Raw genomic sequence first — 17,488 nt, 5'->3', positions numbered from 1 at the left:
CATCTTCTCTTGTGGCTTAAAGATTCTTTAATATAACTGTTTAGAATTGCAGTTGATCTCCATTCCTTTGAGATCCATCACTGGATCTCTGTTCTTTTGGTGTTGTTATGTTTCCTTGATTCTTCATGTTCCTTGAATTCTTGCATTGCCATCTCTTTATTTGAAGAAGCAGTCCTCTCTTCCAGTCTTTATTGACTGGCTTCAAAAGTGAAAGATCTTCACCAGTCAGACCAGCTAAAGATTTTGGGAGTCTTTCAGGTCTTTCCTATGGGTGCACTCACCTCTGTATTCTTGTTACCTCTTGAGGAGAGGCCTTCTCTTAATCCCAAAAAGTCAGTCTGAGTACTGGCAGCCTCCTGTTTATTTTCCCCAGAGTATTCAAGATTCTTCCAAATGTTCCCTCTCCCATTCTCACATAGCTGAGCCAGCTGCTGATATCTACACACTGACTTCAGAGGCTTTCACTTGCCATCTGCAGAGGCTAACATGGACCATCTCAGGGTATGTGAAATACTAGGAGCATTTGTCAGTCAGTTGAGGGAAGTAACCGACAGGTAAGAAGTCCCATAGTGTTCTGGATAACCCTCTTGGTGGAGTTCACCTAGATCTAATAGGTGATCTGCAGCTGGTTCTGGAGATCGATGTGTTGAATGCCATGAGTGTCCACCGCTTTCTTCTCTTCACAACTCCCCCAGTACTATTCAGCTGTGCCAATCACCTTAGCCATCTGGGTGGAATGAGATAGTAGTGGGCCTCCTAAGTCAATGCCTTAGAAGCCTGGGAAGTCAGAGAGCTCATTCCACTCTCACTTCCCTCATAGGAGAAATCACAGGTTGAGAGGGTGCTACTGGCATTAAGCTATGCTGCCTTTGGGGAGGAGTGTCTTGGGGGTGGGAGGTAAAGTGAAACTGTCTTTCTTACTTTCTTCAATGCATCTATTCATGGATTTCTCTTGCTTGAATGAGGTTTTGGAAGCTCTCCACTGGATTCCTGATTTCCCAAAAGGTACTTCCATCTATGGATGGTTGTAAAAACTGATGTTTATGGCGTAGATATGAGGGCTGGTAACCTTTTATTCTGACACCTTGTTTATGTCACCTATCTAGTGACTCATCAGATTTTTATCACCCTTTCTTTCCAGAAAATCCTTTGAAGACACAATGAGACCAAAGGTGGGTGAGACTTCCAAATATACTGGTCCCTTTGGGCTTCCCTGGTATCTCAAATGGTAAAGAGTCTGCCTGCAATGCGGGAGACCTGGGTTCGATCCCTGGGTCAGGAAGATCTCCTGGAGAAGGAAATGGCAACCCACTCCAATACTCTTGCCTGGAAAATTCCATGGATGGAGGAGCCCGGTAGGTTACAGTCCATGGGATCACAAAGAGTTGGATACAACTGAGCAGCTTCACTGGTTGGGAATCAAGGTTCCTGGGGAAAGCAGAGATGAAAAGGCTGTGGCCAGGAGGCAGGAAAACTAACAAGAACCATATCTTGGAAGACTTGGGCACTGTAGCTCAGAATGCTCTTGACCAAGTGGTGGGTCATTGTGCACCAAGACAAGTAACATCCTCAAAGCCACAACTACACTGGATGACTTCAAAAGCAGGCAGACTATATATGTGGGTATTAATAAGGTGAGTCAACATAGGAGTCTGTTTATATCTGTCACCCAGTGGCTAGATTAAGAGATGACAAGGGATATGGGCTGAAAAATGACTCAGTAGGGCTGAAGGAGACTTAGGGCTGCCTGACAAATGGCATGCCTTCGAGTGTCCATCTCAACTCCAAAAAATGCCTCATATTCTATCTGTTTCATGATGTGTCAGTTCAGATTCTGGGAGAGTTAAGGTAATGTTCCCAATATGTGTATCTTATTTCAACAGGAAGTAGAATTAACGATCACTGAAACCCTGTGGGACCAGGTGAGTACAGAGGGGTCCTCTTTGACAGCACAGTGAAAGACGGGAGAAGGGAGAGAAGCTTAAGAAAGGAGCACATTTCCTTCTTTCCCCATAAGTAATTTGCTGATTGATGGTAAGGAATTCCCATGCTCCCTCCCAGCTTGTTCCACTACTCATCTAGTCCCAAATCCTCAGATACTCCTTGTGTCTGTGCATCTCAATGCCCGTTCTCAACATCCACTTCTCCATTAGATAACCCTTTTGGAGTATGTTTTCTCTACCAGCATTATATAAGCACTGTAAATTAATAATTTAAATCTCATTCACTAGCAAGTACCTTAGGGCAAGTACTGAAAAACCCATATATTTTAACTCTCGGATGAGAAGAAGACAATTTACCATTTTGATATGAAAATTAAAGATCCTAACTCCATTTCTTATTAGAAAGAAACAGTTTACCTTTAGAGCCACTCAGATGATTTGACAAATTGTCTGCCAAAGGCCCTTGATTCCTATGTCATAAAAAAAAAGATTTGGCCCTTCCAGAATGAGGTACCTTCAAAATTAACCTCTCAAAAATAAATAAGTCAACCTAAAGAGTAGACACATTTAATTTAATTCATTTGAATGAAAAGTTAATTCCATAAAATGACTAATTTCTGCATAATTACTAGTGAGCTGTTGTTTCTGAGGGAAACATGCCTACTGTTTCTGGAGTTCCTGTTTCTAACATGATTATGATCATGTCATTAGCACAGAAGAGGATTCTTTTCTTCCATCGACTACGGCAAAAAAGTCTATACAAAGACATTAAAAGACATAGAATTTGCTTAAGGCACTCATACATAATTTAAACATAATTTCAATAGGTGGGACATCATTCAGTTTTGATTATTTACAGTGATAAACTGCTTTGTTACTGAACTTCTTGAGAGTATTTTAATAAAGATTCTGAAGAAGAATATACACCAGATTCACACTGCAGCATCAGAAATTGCCAACATGATTTTTTAATGCTTCAGAATGTTCTACAGACCACCAAATTTATTGACAATTTAAATGAGAATTATGGCCAGCAGCAGAAACATATTCATGGAGCTTTCCTGTCCTTTAACTTAATATATTTGAGAGATTCAGACCTGTTATTGGAGAGGTCTGAGGTGTTGAAAAGAAAAGAATATGAGTTTGTACGTGGATGTGAAGAACTGCCCTTTTTGTGGTTATGAAAAACATAGTGTTTTAACGTCATTTCAAGGAAATTAGATCAAATCATTAAAAGTGTTTTAAAGAGATCAAGTAGAAAAAATATTTTATAGAAGACAGATTAATCATATGTTTGGTAATGAATGAAACTGTTGAATCTATCAAGAGAGTGTTTTGGGTTCTGAAAACTTTTTGAGTTGAAAGAGAAATACAGGTTCAGTAGGTCACCAATGGGAATTTGTTGCCTTCAGTCTTCTAACTGAGGAAATGCCATGTGCAGTTACTCTCAGAATCCACATGATTAAGCCCTGCATTTTGAAATTGCTTTAAAATAGACTTATATCTAGAGAATGTGAGAGAAAATTCTTTTAATTCTATAAAAAGAGATGTCTTTTTCACTTTGATGAAATTTCCTTGTTTTCCCAGAAATAGGAAAATGACAACCAAGGTGACAATTCTCAAATATAAAAACACAAGATTTCACTTTATATTTAAATGGTCTATTAGTGCAGAAGCTAGCTATGCTCATTAATAAGCCAAAGCAAACTGCTATAAACTTTCACAGAACACAGATTTTCACTTGGAGTTTCTGAGACCTTTCCAAAATTATCAGCTATTTCAACTTCCCAATCTTGACATTCTAGTTGCATTTAAACTGTGATATAGAGATGAGAATTAGAGGGAAAGTGATCACTTTTGAACCTACAATATCAATTATTCACATGAAACTAAGCAGAAAAAGACTTTAAATCAAAGACTATGAATTATTTAAATGAAAAAAAAAGTGAAAGTCTCCATAGCATCTCTCCTGCAAGGCCCCACTGAACAATACTATGTAACGTAATCAACTTTTTTATTCTCTTTCAGTGACTTTTCTCATAAGTTTTACAGAAAGAAAAAGGATAAATTCCTTATGATTATACAGTGGAGATTACAAATAGATTCAAGGGATTAGATCTGGTAGACAGAGTGCCAGAACCATGGCCAGAGGTTTGTAACATTGTACAGGACACAGTGACCAAAACCATTTCAAAGAAAAAGAAATGCAAGAAGGCAAAGTGGTTGTTTAAGGAGGCTTTACAAATATCTGAGGAAAGAAAAGAAGCAAAAAGCAGGGGAGAAAGGGAAAGATATACCCAACTGAATGCAGAGTTCCAGAGAAAATCAAGGAGAGATAAGAAAGCCTTCTTAAACTAACAATGCAAAGAAACAGAGGAAAACAATGGAATGGAAATGACTAGATGTCTCTTCAAGAAAACTGGAGATATCATGGGAACACTTCAAGCAAGGATGGCATGATAAAGGCCCTAACAGAGGTAGAAGAGATTAAGAAGAGGTAGCAAGAATACACAGAAGAATTGCACAAAAAAGGTCTTAATGACCCCGATAACCATAATGGTGTGATCACTCACCTAGAGCCAGACATCCTGGGGTGTGAAGTCAAATGGGCCTTAGGAAGCATTACTACCAACAAAGCTGGTGGAGGTGATGGAATACCAGCTGAGCTATTTAAAATCCTAAAAGATGATGCTGTGAAAGTGCTGCACTCAATATGCCAGCAAATTTGGAAAACTCAGCAGTGGCCACAAGACTGGAAAAGATCAGTTTTTAGTCCAATCCCAAAGAAAGGCAATGCCAAACAATGTTCAAGCTACCATACAATTGCGCTCATTTCACAAGTTAGCAAAGTGATGCTCAAAATCCTTCAAGCTAGATTTAGCAGTACATGAACTGAGAACTTTCAGACGTACAAGCTGGATTTCGAAGAGGCAGAGAAACCAGAGGTCAAATTGCCAACATTCATTGGATCATAGAGAAAGAAAGCAAGTTACAGAAAAACATCTACATTTGCTTCATTGACTATTTTAAAGCCTTTGACTGTGTGGATTGCAACAAACTATGCAGATAAAGAGACAGGAGTACCAGACCACCTCACCTGTCTCCTAAGAAACCTGTATGCAGGTCAAGAAGCAACAGTAAGAACCAGACATGGAACAACAGTCTGGTTCAAAATTGGGAAAGGAGTAGGTCAAAGCTCTATATTGTCACTCTGCTTATTTAATTTTCTATGCAGAGTGTATCATGCAAAATGTCAGGCTGGGTGAATCACAACTTGAAATCAAGACTGCCAGGAGAAACATCAATAACCTCAGATATGCAGATGATATCACTTTAACAGCAGAAAGTGAGGAGCCTCTTTATGAGAGGGTAAAAGAGGAGAGTGAAAAAGCTGACTCAAAACTCAACATTCAAAAAACTAAGATCATGGCACCCAGTCCCATCACTTCATGGCAAATAGATGATGAAAAAGTGGAAACAGTGACAGATGTTATTTTCCTGGGCTCCAAAATCACTGTGGACAGTGACTGAAGCCATGAAACTAAAAGACACTTGCTCTTTGGAAGGAAAACTATGACAAACCTAGACAGCATGTTAAAAACCAAAGACATCACTTTGCCAACAAAGGTCCATATAGTCAAAACTATGATTTTTTCAGTAGTCATATACAGATGTGAGAGTTGGACCACAAAGAAAACTTGAGTGCCAAAGAATTGATGCTTTCAAATTGTGGTGCTGGAGAAGACTCCTGAGAGTCCCCTAGACTGCAAGATCAAACCAGTCAATCCTAAAGGAAATCAACCCTGAATATTCACTGGAAGGACTGACGCTGAAGCTTTAATACGTTGGCAACCTGATATGAAGAGCTGACTCACCTGAAAACCTGTGATGTTGGGAAAGATTGACAACAAAAGGATATGGGGGTGGTAGAGGATGAGATGGTTAGATAGCATCACTGACTTAAAGCACATGAATCCAAGCAAACTCCAGACGACAGGGGAGCCTGGGGTGCTGCAGTCCAAGGAATTGCAAAGAGTCAGACATAACTTAGTGAATGAACAACAAAGCATGTTAAAATTACTGAATATCAACAAAAACAAATCTATATTTCAACTGAATAAAATATACCCATCTGTCTTAAAGTCCTCATCCTTTCCCCAAAATGAAGAAACTCAGACTACCAGTAGTCACTGTCTCCATCTATGTCTGGGTGAAGAATACAGGTGCATGTTTAGTTTTAGAAGAATCTGCCAGAGCTTTTCTCACAGTGATCATACACTTCTGTACTTCTTCCAACAATATATGAGAGTTTGAGCTTCTCTATGTTCTCACCAACACATAGTCTTGGTCTACTGGTGTATTATAATCTAAATGCAAATGTGTTGATTTCCACAGCTATGTTTAGCTTCAGAACAAACACCAATGAAATGAAGTACAATAGTGGGTTTCACTGACATTCCTTTCACAACTTGGCCTTCTTTAAATAACTTCCTGTATTTCACCCACCTACCATATGAAGAAATGGTGGCCCAGAAATATGAATGAGAGTGGAATTCAACGGGATTTATTTCTTTAAGCTAGGAAGCCATAGTCTGTTGGCATTCATACTCTACAGCCTAATAATGACTGAGAGATTCTATATATAAAATCCCTTTGTAATAAAGTCTGTAACATTAATTTTTCCATAATTCTTTGTCTTGTCAGGTGTTAATGGCCTTTAAGGATATACAAAATGAGGTGAGATTAAATTTCCACTCTCTAAATTCCCTGGCCATATCACTTCTCTTGCTTCTGATTTTCCTATACCCTTCTGTGCTGTTGACTTTGATTAAGTTTTTAGTTTCATTTCTTTATCTAGGGATTTCTCCCTTAAAAGACTAGCACTCATTTGTCAGTCTAGTAAGTAAGACCAGAAGATGCCTAACAATTCCATTATGAAAATATGATAATACAGAGAGAAAATCATATCTATCAGAACTACTCTCAGCAAGAATACTATGCAGTTATGTGAAACAAATAGGTGACTGAGTTGGGAGGATCCAAATGACATGGTAAACTATTAAGATAGTATGTTTATTAATTATAGGGTAGTACAAATTAAGAGTCCAGAGCTAAACTTCATTCTGCAACAATCCTCCTCTTCTGCTCTTTCATGCAGGTTCTAGTATTTTTTCTATACAAACACTAATTAAATATCTAAAAATATAGTCCAAAAATGGAGTATATTATTGGCTTACCCCAGACATTGAGTTACTACATTTGCTTGCTCAAGGTGTTGATGTGTCTCAGTCCTACCCAGGTTGGACCAAAAGGACCTGAAAAAATTTCCTCTACTTCACTAACTGGATCACTCTTAGCCTTTGAACTAAGCCTTTTTCTATAGTCCAAGAAGCTATGCCATTGTATCCTGCTGCTGTGTCTGGAACTTACTCTAGGAAAAAACTACAGCAGCCTCTGCCTCCATCTGGCTGGAGGTAAAAGGGAGAAGAGATCAAAAGCTTGGTGTTTTCACAAAGTATTCCTCGGCCTCAGAGCACCTCCACGTTACCCAGAATTTTAGTCCCCCGAGTCCTTCCTAAGTGTCCTCCAAGCAGGACCCGAGCAAGTGAGAGGAGGAGGTTTGTCCATAAGTGGGACTCACATGTGTTGATTTCATCCTTTCAAGGCCCATAAACAAAGTTAAATGTTCCACCTGACATCTCCTGTGCTGAAGCTCTATTCTAGGTCTAGTGGTACTTCATGGGGTTCATCAGACACAGTCCCTGCCCTCATGGAACACCTGGGCTGGTGCAGACTGTTATGTCAGTCTGACAAACACCTTCAAACATACAGGCATACAGAGAGAAGAAAGTCAAGCAAAAGATATCTGGGAGAGCCAGAACTAGAAAGCACTTCCTTGCCCCAGAGCACTGTTATGTAGAAACACCATCTAGCCAGCTCCTGGGAGCTCAGGGGCCCCAAAGTACACAGCATCAGCAGCTGTTTACTCTGGGATGAGTAAGAGGGAATTTTTTAAAAAACAGATACTTAAAGGTTCATCTCAGAGAACCAATGCATACACAATGAGGAGTCAGCTCAGTTCAGTGGTTCAGTCATGTCCGACTCTTTGAAACCCCATAGACTGTAGCATGCCAGGCTTCCCTGTCCATCACCATCTCCCTGAGCTTGCTCAAACTCATGTCCATTGAGTTGGTGATGCCATCCAACCATTCATCCTCTGTCATTCCCTTCTCTTCCTGCCTTCAGTCTTTCCCAGCATCAGGAGTTCCCAGCATCCAAGGGCTTGTTTGCATCAGATGGCTAAAGTATTGGAGTTTCAGCTTTAGCATCAGTCCTTCCAATGAATATTCAGGACTGACTTCCTTTAGGATGGACTGGTTAGATCTTCTTGCTGTCCAAGGGACTTGCAAGAGTCTTTTCCAACACCACAGTTCAAAAGCATCAATTCTTCAGTGCTCAGCTTTATTTATAGTCCAACTCTCACATCCATACATGACTACTGGAAAAACCATAGCTTTGACTATGGACCATAGAGGACCATAGATGAACCTTTGTAGGCAAAGTAATGTCTCTGCTTTTTAATATGCTGTCTAGGTTGATCATAGCTTTTCTTCCAATGAGCAAGGGTCTCTTAATTTCATGGCTGCAGTCACCATCTGCAGTGATTTTGGAGCCCCAAAAAATAGTCTGTCACTATTTCCATTGTTTCCCCATCTATTTGCTATGAAGTGATGAGACTGAATGCCATGATCTTCATTTTCTGAATATTGAGTTTTAAGCCAACTTTTTCACTCTCCTCTTTCACTTCCATCAAGAGGCTCTAGTTCTTCTTCACTTTCTGCCATGGGTGGTGCCATCTGCGTATCTGAGGTTATTGATATTTCTCCTGGTAATCTTGATTCCAGCTTGTGCTTCATCCAGCCTATCATTTCTCATGATATACTCTGCATATAAGTTAAATAAGCAGGGTGACAATACACAGCCTTGATGTAATCCTTTACCGATTTGGAACCAGTCTGTTGTTCCAAGTCCAGTTCTAACTGTTGCTTCCTGACCTGCACACAGATTCCTCAGGAGTCAGATCAGGTGATCTGGTTTTCCCGTCCCTTGAACAATTTCCACAGTTTGCTGTGATCCACACAGTCAAAGGCTTTGGTGTAGTCAATAAAGCAGTAAATGTTTTTCTGGAACTCTCTTGCTTTTTTGATGACCCAGTGGATGTTGACAATTCGATCTCTGGTTCCTCTGCCTTTTCTAAATCCAACTTGAACATCTGGAAGTTCATGGTTCACGTACTGTTGAAGCCTGGCTTGGAGAATATTGAGCATTACTTTGCTACCTTGTGAGATGATTGCAATTGTGCAGTAGTTTGAACATTCTTTGGCATTGCCTTTCTTTGGGATTGGAATGAAAACTGACCTTTCCCAGTCCTGTGGCCACTGCTGAGTTTTCCAAATTTGCTGACATACTGAGTGTAGCACTTTCACAGCATCGTCTTTTAGGATTTGAAATAGCTCAAGTGGAATTCCATCACCTCCACTAGCTTTGTTCATAGTGATGCTTCCTAAGGCCCACTTGACTTCACATTCCAGGATGTCTGGCTCTAGGTGAGTGATCACACCATCATGGTTATCTGGGTCATGAAGATTTTTTTTGTATCATTCTTCTGTGTATTCTTGCCACCTCTTTGTAATATCTTCTGCTTCCATTAGGTCTATACCATTTCTGTCCTTTATTGAGCCCATCTTTGCATGAAATATTCCTTTGGTATCTCTAATTTTCTTGAAGAGATCTAGAGTCTTTCTCATTCTATTGTTTTTGTCTATTTCTTTGCACTGATCACTGAGGAAGGCTTTCTTATCTCTCTATCCTTGCTATTCTTTGGAACTCTGCATTCAAATGGGTATATCTTTCCTTTTCTCCTTTGCCTTTAGCTTCTCTTCTTTTCTCAGCTATTTGTAAGGCCTCCTCAGACAGCCATTTTGCCTTTTTGTATTTCTTTTTCTTGGGGATGGTCTTGATCACTGCCTCCTGTACAATGTCATGAACCTCTATCCATTGTTCTTCAGGGACTCTATCAGATATAATCCCTTAAATCTATTTGTCACTTCCACTGTATAATCATAAGGGATTTGATTCAGGTCATACCTGAATGATCTAGTGGTTTTCCCTACTTTCTTCAATTAAAGCCTGAATTTGGCAATAAGGAGTTCATGATCTGAGCCACAGTCAGCTCCTGTTCTTGTGTTTGCTGACACAGAGCTTCTCCATCTAGGCTGCAAAGAATATAATCAATCTGATTTCGGTACTGACATCTTGTGATTTCCAGGTGTAGAGTCTTTTCTTGAATGAGGAGGGTGAAAGTGAAAAGAAAAGTGAATGTCACTCAGTCATGCCCTACTCTTTGTGATCCCATGGACTGTAGCCTGCCAGGCTCCTCTGTCCATGGGATTCTCCAGGCAAGAATACGGAAGTGGGTTGCCATTCTATTCCCCCAGGGGATCATCCCAACCCAGGGATCGAACCTAGGTCTCCTGCATTGCAAGTGCATTCTTTACCATCTGAGCCACTAGGGAAGCCTGAAGAGAATGAAAGAGGCCAGAAAACAGAGAGCACAGAAAGGCCAGAAAGAATAAAACAGGAGAGGCCACTGCATGAATCATCATGACTATAGGTAATGAACTGTGTATCTCCCACCTGTAATAAGGCCAGAGTTTGTCCTATTTATTATTCAGCAAACATTTATTGAATATGCTATATGCAGTGCATTGTGTTTGATGTGAGGCATACAAAAACAACACACATTCTTTCAGGAAAGTTCAAATTTCATTACATTTCCAAGAAGCCCACATGTCTCACACAGACATCCCTATAATCTTACCAAGTCTAGCTGGTACACTGAAGAGGAGAGTGGCCCCTGACTCTCTGACTTTCTCTCATTTTTTTCAGCTGCAGGAAGATGCTCGGATTCGAGGTAAAGAGTAATATTTCAAGGTTTGGGTAAACCAAGGGTGAGGGCAGGGAATAAGGAGGAGTTCATAATCAAAGTCTCAATGTGGGAGCTTCTATTTGGCTGAAAGCTGGAGTCTGGGCCCTGCTAGTCTCTCCTCTTTCCAGTCCAGTTATCTGGACAGGGACATCAGGATCCCTTTCTCCCTTGGAATGGTTGTTGAGGGCCAGAGGACACTCTCAGCCCTGTCAGACATGGCACTTGTCAGGAGCGGAGAGACAACAATCGGAGGGAAGCTTCCCAGCTCTGTGTTTAGGGTTTAGGAGGCACTGAAGATTGGGGAAGCCAAAATGGAATGATTATTTAGGGTGGTCAAATTATAGTACTCAAATGATCATATGCAGATTTTAATGTTTCAAATTAAAACATGCAGGTACTGTCTTAGTTGCTCAATCATGTCCAACACTTTGCAACCCCATGGACTGTAGAGCACCAGGCTCCTCTATCCATGGCGATTTTCCAGGCAAGAATACTGGAGTGGGTTGCCATGCCCTCCTCCAGGAGCCTAGAACTATAGCATAAATTTAGCCATAGTTGGTGTTCCTTCCTTTCCAAAAGGGAACTTATAAATCAAGGCTTTTCAAACATTTGAATGTATACAAATTACCTTGGTACTTAATTCAATAGGCCTGAGACTCAGGTTCTTTATTTCTAAGAAGCTGTCATGTGATGCTGGAACCTGTGGTTCATGAATCAGACTTTGAATACCAAGGATATAAATGAGTTCACTGAAATATCCCACTGAATATAAAACAGATAACCAACAAGGACTTACTGTATAGCACAGGGAACTCCACTCAACCTCTGTAATAACCCATATGGGAAAAGAATCTGAAAAAGAATGAATACATGTATACGTATAACTGAACCACTTTGCTGTACACCAGAAACTGACACAACATTGGAAATCAACTCCTTTTTTCATTTTTAATTCAATGTATATTATTTTAATATTTGTCCATAAGAAATTTATAACTGATCATCTAACTTGGGTTAAATGTATCGCTGTGCTTAGTCGCTCGGTCATGTCTGACTCTTTGTGATCCCATGGACTATAGCCCACCAGGCTCCTCTGCCCATGGGATTCTCCAGGCAAGATTACTGGAGTGGGGTGCCATTGCCTACTCCAAGAGATCTTCCTGGTCCAGGGATCAAACCCATGTCTCTTATGTCTCCTGCACTGGCTGGTGGATTCTTTACTACTAGTGACACCTGGGAAGCCCAAAAGTATCACTACTCAGTTTTGTCTTTTGAAGTGTTCTCCAAACAGGACTTGCTCAGTGATACAAGCTATTGTGTTATCATTCTGTAGCACATGCTATCTCTGTATGGTTTGGAAGTGATCTTAGCCTTTGGGAGGTGCACATAAGATTAATAGCATTCAGTGAGTCGTGTACTGGAAGTATCCATAAGTTACCACCCAGGAATCTCTGCTGAATTCTGAATATCAGTTTCCATTCCTCAGGCCCATGCAGGGCAGCAGACAGGACCAAAAATATGGAAATATGGCCAAGCAGAATCCATCATGAGGTACAGGGAAAACTTCTCTTGGCTGCTGAGCCCTAAGGGTCAACAGGTCAAAAGGTCAAAAGGGCTAAGTTTATCTAAGCTTGAAAGAGGTTCTCCTTTATTCAAGGAAGGCTGTTTTCCAAATAGGTCACTACAGGTCCTGGAATACCTGCTTGATGACCCAATGTAAAAAAACATGGATTTAGGGTCTTGATTGTTGTTATTGTTTCCTGCTTCCTAAAAGGTGGGTGGGTGGGTGAATGCAGAATAAGATGAGAATAATTCATCTCATTGTATTTTCCATACTGAAAAAAGAGACAAGGACCTAATCTAGTGTCAGTGTCCTGGGACTGAGGAATCTGACTAACTCCTAATGCCCAGAGCTGGTTAAATGGGGATCTGGTGGCCATGATTCAATATATACTTTGTAAGTGACCAGATGTCCAGTGTCATGTTCTGCAACTGCCTCTCTGACAGGCCTATAGTTCTTTAGCTTCTCCACAAGTTCTGGTCTCTCCCACTTTGACTGGCCATACTCCAAACTAAGGATGTGAGCAGGGCTCAAGGCTCCTAAGGAGATACTTTCAGACCCCTGCAATGGAATGATTCCTTCCTGTGTCCCACTCAGGGATGAGCTCTGCGACACCCACATCATCTGCATCCAAGACTGGGTAAGTGACCCTCTTTTGAGAGTCCCTAAGGGAGATAGCATCCACCTGGATATGGGTGTAGTGACTAGAAATACTGCCGTCTCAGCCTTGAGTCTTCAGAACACTGTACTTACAACATGTATCTCAGATATGGTCCCCCACTACTCTCAATTTATGGTGAACTACAGAGCCAGGGCCTCCTCCTTCATCCTCAGCCCCACCAGAAATCTCTGGAATTTCACGATCAGTCTGCACCTCACCATATAGATTTTGGGAATCTATTCACTCAATTTAAGGGGAAAAAAAGGAGACAAAGAAAGAATGACAGATAAGAAAGGAACGCCACAAAAAAAAAAAAAAAAGTAAAAAATGAGGAACTTAGAAAGAGAAGGACTTAGAAAAAGAAAATTTTTAAAACTTGAAAGTCCAATGCCTCAACATTCCATCCAAAAACAGACTAGGAGAAAAAAGATCAGGCTATACCACCAGGGATTTAATTTAGACACTAGGAAAAACTTTGATAGTGAAAACTGAAAAACAGAGTACTGGGTAGTAAGAAGCAGCAGCATGTTCTGCAGAGACTTCGGAAATACTTTTAAAAATCACTTTGACCTGTTTCAGATACAGTTCCACCTGAACCAGGAAATGGATAAGGTGAACTTCCTAGATCCCTGTTTCAACCCAATTTGATCCTACTCTAGAGAGTTGACCCTAGTGAAGTAAAAAAGCATTCCTCTTAAAAAGATATATCACTATAGTTTAAATTGATCATTGCTGAAAGCATGAAAGGAATAATGGACTGGCAATCTCATATTTACATAAATCTTAAATGTAATTATTATAAACCTTTACATATGAGGAGCACTTTTGATTGGTCAAAACCATATTGGATCAGTGATTTTACTTTCAGTATCCCTCTCTGAGGCAAACATGAGGAATTTACCTGACTTTCCTGATGAAAACATAGGCTCTGATAACTTAAGACACATCTCCTAATCCCACTAAGGACTCTCTCTTACAGGACACAAGATCATCAGGGAATTGCAATTCCCAGAGCTAGTGATGCCCATTCCTAGTGGAGTCTGACAACAAAATAAATCTTTAAGGACAGTGGAGGCCAGGGAGGGGGCCCCAAAGGTGAGGGAGATCTCTCTCCCTCACACATTCACAGCTTCCTCTTATTTGGTACAGAAGCACCAAGACTTCAGATGCTGCAATGACCCCGAAGTTGGGAAGACTGCTGCCAGGCACTGGAGAGCAGCCATCAGGGATCCAGGCCCAAAACCTGAGAGGACAGTCCTCTGATCAGCCAGCTTGCTACCCTAGACCCTAATCCAACAATCAATGAAGAAGACCACCTTCAGGTATTTCACCGAGGTCTTTCCCCTGAACTCCACCCTTCATATCCTCAGGAACCCAGGCCTCATCAAGTCCTCACTCCAATATGGCAGAGTAGCAAACTCCACCCCCTCTCCAAAGCTGGGGTTACCTGAGGAACAATCGGTTGAGAAGGTAGAAGCCTGAGGGCAGGGCCTTGCTGGAATCTTTCAGTTTCTTGATTGAGGAAGAGCCAGACAGAGTGAGTCAGGTACAGATAGTTCTGTATAGGGAGGAGTGTTCAGAAATCGAGAGAGACAATTATGGGATAGAGAAATGGAAAGATAGAAAGTTTAAAAACACACTAAGAAACATGAGGCCCATTATCCCCTTCGGGAAAGTGCTCTGGAAACCTACGTTATTTTGAGGGCTTAATTCAGAATCAAGAGTCAAACACTGTAGGTCCACAACAGACTCCATTGTCAGGATTTTCATTAATAAAGCAGTTAAGTAAACTGCCCTCAAAGGAAATGCTTAAGTGATAGCCCATTTCCTCAACCTTTCAAACTCCCTGACTCTTTAGTTTCATGACACCTAATCTCATATGGAGAAAAAGACCATTCTCAGATATTTATCTGTGTCACAGACTAAGCTAGTGATACCCTCTCTATGGCCCTATGTAAGGCTTACTGGGAACTCCTGAAAACAGAATCTGAGTGACGAATGATAGAGAAAATCAGGTTCATCTGCATGTGTCTGAGTACAATGACTCTGTGTATTTTCCTGAATAGTCCTGTTTCAAATATTTTATCTCATTTCCCCCAGATAGCATCAAAATACAAAATGTCCCAATATTTTGGCAACAAGATCACACCTTTCTGAAAGAATATATACAGTCACAAAACCTCTTTCATCATTCAAAACTCACTTTTGACTCAGAAATTAAGGCAGAAAATTTCCTTTCTCCTCAGTATAGCATAGGCAACAAGTATAGGACAGCAGAGCGTGGGCACCTACACAGAAAGAAAATGGTGTACAACCAGTGGGTCCCCTCCCTTAGTGTGTGTTTGATGTCCCGGGATACAGTCATGAGGGCAGAAATATCATCTGTAGGACTGATTTTAGTTTCAGTGCCATCTTCCTGGTAAACTAAATTTCTTTTCTTCTCATCCATATGACTGTGATATCTAGGGCACAGCTTTGGTTGCCTGAAAAACAAAGTTATTGGGCAGGCATCACCACTGATCTGGAAGAGGGAGTGATACTCATGGGCAGAGATGCCAGGGTCTATGGCTACAACCAGGAACCTGGAAATCAAATGAGACGCACACACATCACAACTGCCAAGCGAAGAAACTAGCAAACAACAACTGATAAAAATAAATGTGGTGTAAAAGACGTCTATCCTATTGGCTCTTACTGGGTAGTGGAATGTAGCACTTGAATGTCCAACTATGGTCTTGCATTTGGTTCAGAGAACAACAGCATAGATTAGAGAAGATCTGGATTATAAAGTCACAAACCCATTTTAATTTTACCCAACTTATGGACTCATAGGCCTCAGTTTCCTCCCCTATAAATAAGGAAACATAACTAGAAAAAGATGGAGGCTCCTTTCATTTCTAATATCTTGTGATCTGACTAGCCTCACAGTCTATGACTCCAACATGGCTATCCCCCAAAACTATAGAAAAAGCCAACTAGTCCAAAAATACTTCCTGCAAGAAAAAAACTACTTAGGATATTTATCAAAGATCTTGCAAACACATATAAAGCATATATCATGACATAAAATGTGGAGTTTTTAATTCTTACTTGTTCTTTTCCCAACAAAATTTAGACAAAAAGAAAACAACATATTAAAAATGATACAACATAGAATTTAAAACCAGTGGTGAGAATTTGTCACAATACCAGTAAAATAATAAATAAAAATCCATTATAACAATAAAATAAGTTTTAAAAATCATCACCTCATTAGATACTGACTTGGCATTTGTTGAGAGACAAATGTTGAGTTTTTAAATTAAGACTACAAAAATAATGGAAATTTTTTCACATGATAGAGGGACCCCATAATTTCAGGGTTGTATTGAAAACAAAACCTACACAAGGATCCCTTATATTTTCAAGCTAATTCAGAAGTATTTAAAATGCTTTCAGTGGTTTTCCAGTTCCCAGAGCAGATAAACATAAATCCCTGTAAGACATTTTATAGAAGTTGACAGACAGCAAAATTCATCAAGAAAAATAGGCAAAATTTTTTTAAAAAGGAGTATTAATGAAGTTACCTTCAAAATTTTACTTCTAAAAGTCAAGAGAATGGGAAGACAAGTCACAGATTGGCAGAAAATATTTGCTAAAGACACATCAGATAAACAAAAATATACCAAAAAATATTTAAAACTCAACAATAAGAAAATTAACAACTCAGTTTAAAAACTGAGAACTGACTGCTCACTAAAGAAGATACACAGATAGAAAACAAGCATATAAAAAGACACTCAACATCAATGTCATCAGGGAACTTAGAACAAAAATAACAATTAGATACCACAAGATACCTATTACAATGGCCTAAATCTAAAAACTGACAATAAATACCTGGTGAGAATGTAGAACAACAAGAGCTCTCATTCATTGCTAGTGGGAATGCAAAATGGTGTAGCCACTTTGAAAGACAATTTGGCAGTTTCTTAGAAAAGTAAACTCACTTTTACCATATAATTCAGCAATCATGCTCCTTCATATTCCCCAAATGAGTTGAAAAGTTATATCCACACAAAAATGTACACATGGATGTTCACAGCAGCTTTATTCATAATTCCCCGAACTTAGAAGCAAACAAGATTTCCTTCAATAGTTTAATGGAAAAATTAACTGCTACATTCAGACAATGGAACATTATTCAGCCCTAAAAAACAATGAGCTATCAGCTCATGGAAAGACATGAAGGAAATGCATATTACTAAGTGCAAGAAGCCAATCTGAAAAGGCAGCATACTGTATGATTCCAAGAATATGACATTCTGGAAAAGACAAAACTACAGAGATGGTAG

At 39.9% G+C, this 17,488-nt stretch overlaps 1 protein-coding gene across 1 annotated transcript; it reads left to right on the top strand.

Moving 5' to 3' along the window:
• Window positions 1–486: 486 nt before the first annotated feature.
• C3H12orf54 (chromosome 3 C12orf54 homolog) lies at window positions 487–15,641 on the top strand. Its single transcript, XM_061123970.1, is given in 9 exon segments — window positions 487–554; window positions 1,142–1,172; window positions 1,884–1,922; window positions 6,648–6,680; window positions 10,893–10,917; window positions 13,091–13,133; window positions 14,307–14,436; window positions 14,438–14,476; window positions 15,621–15,641. Coding segments are annotated over 9 exon segments (429 nt in total).
• Window positions 15,642–17,488: the final 1,847 nt, after the last annotated feature.

The sequence above is a fragment of the Dama dama genome, chromosome 3 (genome assembly GCF_033118175.1).
Source record: "Dama dama isolate Ldn47 chromosome 3, ASM3311817v1, whole genome shotgun sequence".
NCBI lineage: Eukaryota > Metazoa > Chordata > Mammalia > Artiodactyla > Cervidae > Dama > Dama dama.
This window is presented reverse-complemented; position numbering and strand designations above follow the sequence as displayed.